The sequence below is a fragment of the Cydia fagiglandana genome, chromosome 1, assembly GCF_963556715.1.
Source record: "Cydia fagiglandana chromosome 1, ilCydFagi1.1, whole genome shotgun sequence".
In the NCBI taxonomy this organism is placed as follows: domain Eukaryota; kingdom Metazoa; phylum Arthropoda; class Insecta; order Lepidoptera; family Tortricidae; genus Cydia; species Cydia fagiglandana.
Genome location: NC_085932.1, coordinates 19,925,752 through 19,938,403, shown reverse-complemented (window position 1 = coordinate 19,938,403; position 12,652 = coordinate 19,925,752). Strand labels below are relative to the sequence as shown.

The following is a 12,652-nucleotide window of genomic DNA, read 5'->3' as shown; positions in this document are numbered from 1 at the left end:
GGAGTGCAGCAGCGGTTAGAAATGGAATGTTACCATTAGAAATAAGGTAAACAATCTTGATGCGTCTTTTAATTGAAAAAAAAAAAAACATTTTAAAAATAAGTTACGACAAATATGTGACAATTATGAATCAAATTCGGTATTTTATATTCTTCTGCTTTCATAAGTACCTAATAGTTACAGATTTCTAAAAAGCGTTTTTCAATTAAAAGACGTGTCAAGATCGCTTACCTTCTTTCAAGTTCTTTCTAATGCTAAAAAAACGAACTATAATACAAACAAATTACAAATTAATGCAGTCACTTGTTTCTAAAAAAAACAGACATATTACTTACTCCAAAATACTAGTAGTAGCTCTATTGATGACATAATGTTTACAAGATGTATTCTTTTAAAGATTCGGTATTTCAAAATTTTGTGTAATAACGGGGGGGTCGTAATAGTTATTTGTTTTACAAGGGGGAAAAGCTGTTGTTTAACTCCTCGTCTTAATGTTAATGTTGATACCTACATTAGCAAGTGATAGTTCTCAAAATTGAACCACGGGCGTAGTGAGTGGTTCGAAAAGTGGAATCTTGAGCCTTGCGAGGGTCTCAAGGTACGACGATAAATAAACTTTGCTACCAAGTAAAACTAAAATTTTCACAACAACAACACAAGGCAAATATGAAATACTAATTGTCAAACATTACAAATCAAATCCAAATGAAGTCTGATAATAAATATCATTATCAATCTAAAAATAATACCACTAACATGAGGAGACAACTCAAAATATGTATCGAATTACTTCCACATTATTATTTTTAGTTGCATTTGATACATAAGAATGTATCAAATGCAACTTTATCATCAGTTTTTGAAGGATAAAGAGAGCCTTTACTACCTGTTGTGGTAAAAATCAATTTTAACCTTTCAGAAGTAGGTAAATAATAATCTTGTAAGGTGCTTATTTCACTTGACGCAGTCAATCTACTCCCACATCTCAAATTTTTCTTATTTAGTAAAAAATACAAAACAAAGTCATGTGTGGCATGAAAAAATTATTTAATTTTCTTTTAATTACATTACAATGTAGGTATATTATGCTAAAATAAATACAGAAACTGTTTGGATATTTTCATCTTAATAATATTCATTTAAATAATTATGAATAATTAATGTTACATAGATAATTAAGCGTAGTCCTAAATATTTATTTACAATTTAAAGAATAAATTAGAGCATATTTTATGTTATTATGATTTAAAGTGTTTTATGGTTACTTATGTTTGAACACAATTACTCGTATTGCTTATACTTCACTTTCACAAATCAAAATTTTTGTTTCAGGGCTATAGCCGTGAAAATCGAGGTTCGAAAATTGCGGACGTCTTTCTCTGTCACTCTAATTACGTCTTCAGTGGAGTAAAAGAGAAAGATCCCCGCAATTTTTTTTTCGGGTTACGCGGTAGTTCCTCAGTTCTGGGCACGGGTTTCAGATAAACTCAAGTACTTAGGTACCTATATTAGTAAAGTAAAAGGAACCATACTTTAATTTAAAAATGACGGCAACTATACTGTATAATTAATTAAATATTATATTTCAATTTGGTGTTATTTGTAAAAACGTTTTTACGCATTCTAGAACATTATGCAGCAAGAAAGTTTTTGGTTTGAGCATCCAGAATTCCAGATACTTGATTTTAACAATCATGTTATTCCCGTTTCTATATCCCAAATTCTAAATTAAATGGTGAATTTCTTTATTTGGTGCTCTCTCATTATACTCTTCTCGTTTAGGTACTTATAAGGGGCTTTAATAAAGAACAAATATGATATTTTTATTAATACACATACAGGCTGTTTTTTTAGGTGACACTTACGTACCTATATAAATATAATAATAGGCGAATGCACTCATTACTGTAAGCAACATTTGTTTTGAAAGCAACACTGAAATCATAAAAAAAAATCAGGTGTACTACTACTACTAAGTAGCTACTACCATTTGACAGTTTTTTTCGTCTTTTCAGAGTTGATATTGTAAAAGTTCCCCGTAAGTAATGAGTCTCATTTATAAAATAAATTTTGAGAGTATTTGGGATATAACAAACAAAGATTAAATAATTAGAATTCTTGCAAGCTCGCCTACTCAAACGGAAGGCCTATTCAGATATTTTACTTACATCAAGTCAGAGCGACTTACATGTTTGCTGAAGGTTGAATTAAAAATTATTTTCAAATCTTTTATTTTCACGTTGCGCCACACTTATGAGCTTACCTATTATACGAATTAAATTAATAGACATTGGAATACTTGTTTGTTTTCATTGGCTCAAATAGTACAAAATGAATAAAACCCGTTTTAATCAATATTTGAATTTTCGAGGATATATACCTTACTCCTATAATAAGTAAGAAGAGTGAGTATACGAAATACACTGGTTAGGTCATAGATGATTTTAGGAAAACGATAATTAAGTATCAGATACAAAACACAAATCTCATTTCAATGTATTGGCTTTAGTCAATGTGGCCAATTCTGACAAACGTGAAATTAGCGATAACTCGACATAAAGCAGCCGGCGTATTATGGATAGCTCTATCCATCTTTATCCACGTGATAAAATAACTGTCACTTTTTAACACCGTGGGATAGAAAGTGACGGACACCGTCTTATCACGCTGTCACGTAGACAAGAACGACCATCATATCCATACAGCGATAGCTTTTAGTTTCAGCAATCGGTACTTTGCCGATGAAATTACCGATTGTGTACTGTTTCAGAGAAAAACGCTTGTTGACGGAATTTTCTGTATGACGGAATTGGCCGCATTGACCTTACAAGGAATGTAATCAATTATTAAAATAATGTAACTCCGGAACCAAGGAATGTAGTCAATTATTAAAATAATGTAACTCCGGAACCAAGGAATGTAGGTAGTCAATTATTAAAATAATGTAACTCCGGAACTTCTAAATGATTGCCTATCGTATGACTCATCAAGTGTTTTTCGTAATATACGAGCTGTAATAGACTATAACTTATGCCTAGTCGTCGGTGAAGCCGCTGCCTTGCCAACCCGATCACTGCAGCACAATAAAAGTACGATTAATAAATGGAAGAGAAAAGGCACGCAAAGTGTATGTACATGGGTGCTGATTTGAAATGACGTTGGCAAGGCAGTGCTGAGACAGCGACACTACGCGCGACACACGGGCCAATTCGAGTTTTAGAGTGCAATCTGAATTCGATACGACACTTTTTTTGGCTGACAAAATGTCACTTTTGACACTGACAGATAGGTAATCGTATCGGAATCAGATCGCATAAGTAAAACTCGAATTGGCCTTATACGGCGCGATTCGGGAAATGAATTAGAGATGCACTAGATAAGATATAGTAAAGATATGTGACGTTCCACAGCGAAAGGTACCATCGTTTTTCATTTTATTCCAACTAAATATTGGAGCGGCGTTAATAATAAGCGTAATCGCCAGCTGCCATAAGGTACCTTTTGCCATGGAACGTCACATATCTTTACTATTTCATATCTAGTGAATGTCTAACGGCGCGATATCTTAAAGTTCGAATCGCGCCGATACTCATTCCAACAGCATACAAGCTCGTTTTTTGCTACCAAGTCGAATTGTCCGCCCAAAGTTATAGGCGTTATAGCAGAATTTGTAAGTGATTATTATATAAAACAAACTGTCATCGGTTACCAAGTAGGTAAGTACATATGTATAATAGTTCGCGCAGTGTAAGAAATGACATTTCACAGTTATTAATAAACCCTTATATTTATGAAGCTTAATAGACCTACTGTTTAACTGATAGCTGGCTGTCATTTTTATTTTATTTGACATATTTATTAAGGTCTACCAACAGTTATTAAATCTAAATATATTTACTTTATAACCATAAATTAGATAATTAAAGGTAAAGACAGCATTCAAAAGAAAAACAGTAAAAATAGAAAGAAGTATCATAAAGGTTATTTTTTAATAATCACATAGGTAAGGGTCAATTTATACTAGTAACTGTGAAATGATAATTCTTACGTTGTGGCGACTATAACCATTCCAAATTAATTTGGGAAAATTCGTCAGTTCCAAATTTAGTGTGGCGCCTAACATTTAAAAAATAAAGCCTGGCGGTAACGAAAATCTTCAAAACGTTTTTATCGGACTATTAATTATAATACAGTGCTTATTTTAAATTGATATGTATCGTTCTAGGCTTTGTTTTTTCTTCAATACATAATACATAATTGTGGAGTAAACCCCTAACTTCTAATTTTGTATTTCTGTGCCTCCAGTGTAAAAGGGTTAAACTCAAAAAATGTAATTTTTCAGTATGGCCGAAAAACGTTTCAAACCATGTTTTCTCTGCAATGTTTCTAAAAAAATTAGGTTTTTGTTTTTAGTTTAGATAGTTTAAGTCATGAATTATAACTTGTCATTTAAATTAACCTGACTTATGTGAAAGTAACGGAAATATTGGCTTTCAAAAACAACTTATATCCCTTTTCACAAAAATAATGAATGTGTGAAAAGGTTAAACTGCACTTTCTCTAGTGTTGCTAAAATCTTTTTGAACTTTTGTGTTGTGTAAAGAAACCATTTTGGGAACTAAATATTGCATTTTTTTTAGATTGATGGTACAGAAAACAAACCAAAGAGAATAATATCAATGTAATTAAAGAGTGACTTAATATATTTAATTACTCTGTTGAAATTGTGAATATTTACTGAACAGAGTAATGTTGTACTGTTGTACTGTAGTAGTGTTGTACTGACAACAGGGCAGTTGTACTTGTTTGTCTTACTTCCTCATCTTTGTTTTTTTATTTTTTGTTTTTGTTGCACAATTATTTCATAATCAGCCTTTTAGATGTCTTTTCTTCTACAGGACTTTCTTTTTGATATTTGACTTCCACCGTTTTGCACAACATTGACCAACAAAAAAAAATTATATGGAAAGGAATCTAAGTGAACATTAACCATAATCATTAACTCAATTTAGCGAAACTAGATGGTGAAAAACGGTCAAAGTAAATTATTTATACCCCTTTACACATCATGACGTCTTAAAAATGTTTGTGAATAATAAAAAAACTTAAGTTTTACCGTCATTCACGAACTAGACTCGGTAGTTGAAATAGATCTAAGTGAATTTTGATTTCTTTACACCGAATGTTTCTTGAAATGTAGTTTATTCATTAAGATTAAACTTTACTTTAACTATCGTTCGTAACACGATTCTTAAGTACCAATTTTTTAACCGAGATTATATAAAAATAAATCGTTTTGAACATAATGGTTAAGATTTTTGGCAAACTTAAACCCTTTTGCACAATCGATATCTCAGCAATTAGAAGTCGTAGGGCCGTGGGTGTCAGCACAAAAGATGTAGTTTCATGTAATAAACCTTGTACTGGCAAAATTTGTAATTTGGACAAACTCGAGTTTAACCCTTTTACACTGGAGGCACAGATTTGACCATGCTGCCATCTAGCGTATGCCATGCCAAACATCGGCAGACATTTTGAAAGCAGCTAATCCTTTCAATCGTTACCTACCATACATTTTAAAAATGCTCAATTTTTATTTATCGCGAGCTAAGCTATATTTCAATACAAAGCCCAAGCATTTAATTACTATTTAAAATAAATATGTACAATTAATTACTAAAACTCTCATTGCATGATATAAAATTATAACCTAACTACAGAATGGACTACTTGAATTTCATAATTCTCGCATAGAAGAATATTTGAATTTTTACAAGAAATTTATCTACATTGAAGAAAATGGAAGGACCCTGTTTCTGACATAGCCTATAATCAGTGTAAAGGGCATGTCTTTGGATACCTCTAGACAAATCTAGACATAAAAAAATCTACTTACATATACGTATGGACCATTCTTCACTTAAATTGTTTTAAATCGAAGACCCCGGGTGTTAAACAACAATTCAAAGATAATCATTCCGTAGAAAATAGATATGCAAAATAATTGTAATGACTGATGTCAATCAACGCTATAATACTATTTATAACTTTTAGTACTAGACGTAACGTCCAGTAAAAATGAACGGTCCATGGTTTTAATATTCAATTAGTTATAAGCTATAGGAAAATTGAAAAGGAACACGCACATGAGTAGGCAATGTTTTTTGTTTGTTGTCGATGTCAAAATATGTCTAGGATATCCATTACAAAAAATACAGCAAGTCGAAAAAACGTAAGAAACATGGTCTTACGATTTTTGGACTAAGGCTTAGTAAAGAAACTAAGACTGGACTGAGCGAGGTATAAGACTTAAGGAAATAAACTCCTGGTAACAAGTTGTTTTGACGCGTGATAAGGAAGTTTCGTAATTATAGTAACTAATATTGTTAAAAGTAAAATAATATAAATAAACAATCTAGTTATTTCATTAACGAAGTCACGCGACAAAACTTTGAAGACACGAATTTGATGGAACTGTCGTCAAAATTACCTTTATCCTAAAATGAATTTACGAGTATGATTGCTAAACTTTGATGATGGTACAAACGATTGCTGCTCATTTATTTCAGTTTCAATTTCCAAACAGAGCTTTATATTTATAGGAATAAACCTTGTAGGTACCTATTTTACCAGTTATCTTAATTTTATTAGTGAATAAGAACACTGAATTCACAAATGTTAATATATCCTGGCGTTACATATAAGATCGTTTCTTATAATCGTAGGTCGTCGTCGACAGTTTCATCAAACCCCATAATCTACTTAAAACAAAACAATTGCACGCAAAAAAGGCTACTAAAAATCATTGTGTCGCTTCAGCGGTGTGGTAATGTGATGGGTGGTAGCGCCAAACCTGGGGAGGGGAGTACTCCACGGGTACTTCTTGAGCCGTCCCGCCAGCGCCCCACATGAGGACAGTCTGTCTGGGCACCTCTGCTGGCTGCGTTTGCTGCATTCGTTCATGTTCCGCAGACCCGCTGGACCCACCGGGACTCGGTCCAGGCACAATACTAGGTGATCTCCTTTCTTGCCCCGTTACAGGACTCATGTACCTTCCACTAGCATCCACGTATGTGTATTCTCTAGAAGGGGGCCTATGGTACGTCGGCGCCACGTCATATCCGGGTGGCGGCGCCGGTTCTAGGAAGCCATTGGGCGTGTAAGGAGTGTAATGGTACGATAGTGGTTTATATTGATGGAAGATATTATCGGCCGTGAGGAACCTATCATCCAAAGGCGGCGGGGCATAATGTAAGGCAGGAGCTGGAGGGTATTCTCCGTACGGTGCGGTGTAGGCACCGTTTAGGTTAGTATACGCTGCTGCGACAGCATCAGCGGCTAGATAGTCTACAGGAGGCGGAGCAGGGGTGGAAGGCACCCGTCTTTTATTCCGACAGGTGGAAAGGAAGTCTCGAAGTTGTGTTTTGTAGCGGCGCGCGTTTCGGGGCGGGGTGGTGACGGTAGACTCGCAGCCTGAAAGCTGTTCCGTTTCCGAAAAGTACAGACTTGTGAGTCCCGTGTCCAGGTAGCTGACTTTGAAGTCCATGGTCCGCTTGCCGAGGAGGTCGCGGCCTTCTTCCTCCCTGTAAACCGACAAGCATTTCCAGTGAGTAAAGTCTCAACTGTTAACCATTATTATTTATATTTATACATAATTTCTCAATAAATATGGACAAGCACGCCGATTTGAATACATACAACGGCAACGTCTTACTTACATTAACGGCCTATGTGTGCTAATAACGAAGTCGGGCTTGGAGTTTTTGTAAACCAGCCGCGATGAGGTCTGCAGCCACTGCCACTGCCCTTCTTTGGTCTGGAAGCGGTACGCGATCATGCCGGAAGCACCTGTTTTTAATACTGAAACAATGTTTTCCAAATTCATGTGAGTAACGTAAAACATGTCAGCATGCTATCTTATAATTATTATAGTCTATGGTTTGTAGAAATTATTGTTACTGCAAAATAACTTAGTGATAGTGTGCCATTTAAGAATTTCTTGATTCTTTCCAAAGACGGGCTATTTTTTATTTGGTATTTGTTTAAATGAAAGCAAGTTTTGCGGACATTAGGTAATTAAAAATTCAACAATCGGAAAATATTATAATAAATACTTACATTCTTGATGAGCGCTGGCCACATAGGCTAGATCATCGTAATGTACTAAGTCGTAACCCCCCATATTCCCCAGTTCTGCGTCCGTGTACCCTAGAAGCATCTTACCCCTGAAATCATACAAAAATAAATGCATTCAAGGAATAATTTATATTTTTAAGCTACCTAGGTATATTTTTTTTATCATACCTCATTTATGTAAATAATTGTATGCTACGCACTGGTTGAGATAATATTGACTTGTATTTTAAGATGTTCTAATCTAAAACATATTATATACTACTTATAATACTTACCTTTGATCCATAGACACGAGTGAAAGATCTAGTTTGTGCTTGCTCTTGAACATGACCTCCTTCTGAGGAATTTCCAGTAAGCTTGGTGGTCCAAAAGGGGCACATATTGCAAACAACGCTAGCGGTGGTTCTTCCGTCTTTTTATTCTGCCCGTGTAGGATCTTGACTCGGCCCCGGATGTCTAGCCTCTGTGGAAGGTAAAAGGATTACTTAAGTAATCAACTTACTTAGTGGTACGATTATAGTAGTGATTTGTGTTTTTTAATTTGTAATTTGCCAAAATTCTAAAAGTCATCTTAATCTACTATTTTTGTTAATAATTAATAATATTAATCATTTTCTAACTAATACTTATAATAGTTATAATTTCCAATATGCTCGGAAATGTTCCCTTAAGGATAACTCACGGTTAGACCTGGCCGTGGCCGGGCCAGAGCTTCTGGAGCTTCGTTTTCTAAAATATATGGAAAGCACCACGTGATCACCAATCAGCCATCATAGAAAATGACGCCTCGGCCCGGGCACGGCTCGGTTTAGCGTGAGTCATCCTTAAGCAAAACTAGTAAGTACGGGAAGTTCTTCGTTATGATCAAACTCAAAAATCTAATTCATTATTTTACTGTTTCATTTCAACAGTCGGGATGTTGTACGAAAATGTATTACATAGAGAGAGAGATAGGGTGATCCTGATCATTGATCAATGTCTCTTTATTACAACAACGTTGTGTATAAAATACTGCTTAATAAAATCAACTCAAAGACTACACAAATAATTTATTTTTTTGAGTGTGTAAAAACCGCATGTAAGTATCCTTATTGCACAAATATCTTGAATAAACATGGCAGTATGAGTTGTCTTAAACTTAAAAGAAAAATCATTTTGACGCTTTTGATTCAAATGATGCTTGGAGCATAAATAAATACTTGTTATAATTTATATTCTCACAATATTTCGAGAAAAACACTACATATGCCTTGGCAAGAACAGCAATTCGGGGATTCATCTTCATTGTCGGATAGACGCGTAATAAATAATGTACTACTTACCAAGAACCCGGAAGTATTGTCTAGAAGGCACCTAAACCGTACAGTAAAGCTTCTCTCCAGAAGATGCGCTCTCTCAGGCCTCAAAACATCTTGGAGCGTCAGATTGCTGACTTCAGGAGGTAGGAAAGAGTTCCACAGCAGCTGCCGCTGCAGCTCTTCGCGGTCCTCAGAGTGGACTAGCTCGTACACCGACTGGTGTACTATGTCTGACTGGAATTGAAAGAAGTGTTTGAAGGTTATGATTTATACAACCCAAGGATCACTAAAAACCCAAATTATACACAAAAAATGATTACAATTCTATTATTTCATCTAATAAAAACCACACTAAAACAATAAATGAACAATAACTCGAGGTAAACTCTAAAAAAACCGAGTCATCATCCAACCATAAATCAATAAAATGCGAAATAGCCCTAAATAATCGATTTAGACTCGATCATCAAATCATCCGTAACGAAGATAGACATATTAATTCTATACTCAATAATGCAAATGTCAATCTTCACAATAATGAATTAGGGTGTAATATTGATTGGGGTTGGACAGTTTATGTTAAAAAAAACAGCGCTTTAACACATCATGTAACAAAGACCGTGTAAATATGGATAATGCAGCGTGCTGCAAGGAACTAATTGAAAATCAATGGGGTCGCTCAGGGCACCGTACTAGGGCCCGGTGACATGTAAATGATTCATACACAAAACCCCAAAAGGTTAGTGAGAGTGGGGGAACATATTGCAGGCATTAAACGTCAGAGGATGATTTGTTGGGTAATTGCTTTTGGGGTAGCCGTTGCTATGGAGTAAAGCTGTGTTTTGTTGATATCCCTTTGTTTTTGCAACAAGGTTTGAAACATGGATCGATGTGGTAATCTTAAACGTGTACGATTTTATTATTATATGAGAACTTATGACTCGACATAAAATATTCCTTGCTTTGGAATGCAGAATCTATAACACTCCTCGTGCCGAAGTTATAGGGATTAGACTGGGCTAGACAGTAAAGCCAGTCTAATCTAATAGCGATAATAATATTATTATATGCATCCATGGAGACTGGATTTTGCATGATAACATCTTTATACGTTCAAGGTGGACGTGAAAACACGTTTTTATGACATAGAAGGACCAGAAATATTTGGTACTGATGGACTAAAAGAAATCACATTTCCAACGTGAAAGTAACAAACTTGAAAACTCAAAAAAAGCAGAACAGTAAAACGTGTTTGTCATGTAAGTATGTAGGTAGTTTATTTTTTATGCGTTTAATATGTACCTTTATTATTAATTTTAGTAGATTTGTTGCATTTATGAGAAAATCACCCAACTAACGAAGAAGCTCAAAAGGAATCATCTGACCTCATTTATAATAGAGAGTGAAACATCAAGTTAGGAGGTGTAATGGCCGATCGATACGCCACCTGGTGCGCTCCTGACTCAGGAACGATATGGCACAGGAGTGCCATGAAAAGAAAACAATCGAGTCAAGGCAGAATAGACTTTAAGTCAGGGCAGTATCAATTTTGCCAATGCAACATAATTGTTGTGGAAGTTTCATAAGGATAACATAAACCGGAGGGAATTAATAATAGGATGTAGAGAACCTATTTAACCTTACTGTTATTGTAAAGGTGTAAGACTGAATGCAAGAGAGTAATATAATTAATATATATAAGTAAAGTTTAATTATATTTTTTGTAATATCGAGGACAGGTATACCCACTCTGTGAAACATTCAACTGTGTAAAATAGTTAATAACAGCTATTTGTCGTATGGAAATACGTACATTAAAGTGCATGATGTATTTCTATTATAATATTTATAAGGCCCACTTGCACCATCACACTAACCCGGGGTTGAACGGTTAAACCATTAACCCAGTGTCAAATTGTACTGGTAGTCATGGTAACTTCAGGTTTAATCGGTTAACCTCGGATTAGTCAATAGTGCAAGTGGCCCTAAGGAATATAAACTTTTAATAAAAAAGGTAAAGGGATGATTGTAGACAAACGCAGATCGAGGGATTCCCGGAGCCTTTCTATTGAGCTCGAGGTACCCCGGGCACGTGCACACGCCAGGAAGTAGCAAGTACCGGCCGATTTAATGATTCCAAAATCGATTTGTTTAATCACCAGATACCCCTACTGACAAAGATTATAGCGATAGAAGAGGCATTGTGTATAAACTTAAAACTAAACGGTATCTAATAGCTAGCTGAACTAAACGCATAATTTTAGAGAAATTTTTTTCTTATTATGAACATTGCTTTCAGCTGCTATTTCGCATGTAATGAGCTATTTATGAAAACGAGTAAAATTATGTCTAATAAGGCGTGCGAATATTTGAGCAATGTACTAATAAGCAGAAGATTCTAAATAATTATATTTTATTACTGACATAGAAAAAGTGTTTACAAGTAAAACAAAAGAAAAGATAGCCTTAAGCTGCTAACATATAGGTAACTGCGCTGATTACAACCACTATATAAAAATATAGACGAGTAAAAACCAATTGTAGCCTTTTATAGTTCTGAGTTTTATGAGTGGCATTGACATTCTATAAACATTTAATCTATGCTAAATAGTCAGTCAGGTAACGAAATAGCTCGGTTGCCTCGAGCATAAACAAAAGCAAGCGGGGGAATAAAATTTATACCATGCTCCTTTAGTGAAAGTTTTATTATAAGGGGTCGGATTTGGAGCGAAATTGGGGTTTTTACTTCTGATAGCAATATTTCACCGCGGGCTTTATTAGCCGTAATGCGGAGGGCATTTATTAATGAGCAAGTTTTTAAAAATGCGGCCTTTTTGTCACGTTTTTTTCGTGTTGTTATTTTAGGGTTCCTTTTGATACTTGAGTATTAGGCGTCGTGGACATCGTAAGCGATGTTCTAGCATGAATTTTCAATTTGGTTTTCCATTAGATGTTACGGCTCTGTAATCTGCTGTATCTGTGTGTGCTGTTATGTGTGCACAGGAGGCAGACCAATACACCTCAACTTGATGTCTTTCGTTATGTACTAATACACAATTGATAATTGTACCTACCTACCTATTTTGTTCATATAATATATTTACTTACTTATAATTTTATAAACAGCACACTGATATAATTTAGTAAACTATCGGAATAATACATTGCGCAATAAAAATAAGTAGTGTCTAATAGCTTTGATGACATCAAAGGAAAAA

General features: G+C 34.8%; 1 protein-coding gene across 2 annotated transcripts in view; it reads right to left on the bottom strand.

Annotated features, from left to right (window-relative positions):
* Positions 1–5,488: 5,488 nt before the first annotated feature.
* Positions 5,489–12,652, bottom strand: part of LOC134666226 (aryl hydrocarbon receptor) — a 132,838-nt gene continuing 125,674 nt past the window's right edge. For both annotated transcript variants that reach the window (XM_063523385.1, XM_063523378.1), the window contains 5 exons: positions 9,459–9,668; positions 8,412–8,599; positions 8,119–8,225; positions 7,719–7,860; positions 5,489–7,583 (listed from right to left, as the gene is read on the bottom strand). In XM_063523385.1, coding sequence (XP_063379455.1) covers positions 6,803–7,583; positions 7,719–7,860; positions 8,119–8,225; positions 8,412–8,599; positions 9,459–9,668 — 1,428 coding nt within the window. In that variant the 3' untranslated portion in view covers positions 5,489–6,802. The remainder of the gene's footprint in view (positions 7,584–7,718; positions 7,861–8,118; positions 8,226–8,411; positions 8,600–9,458; positions 9,669–12,652) is intronic.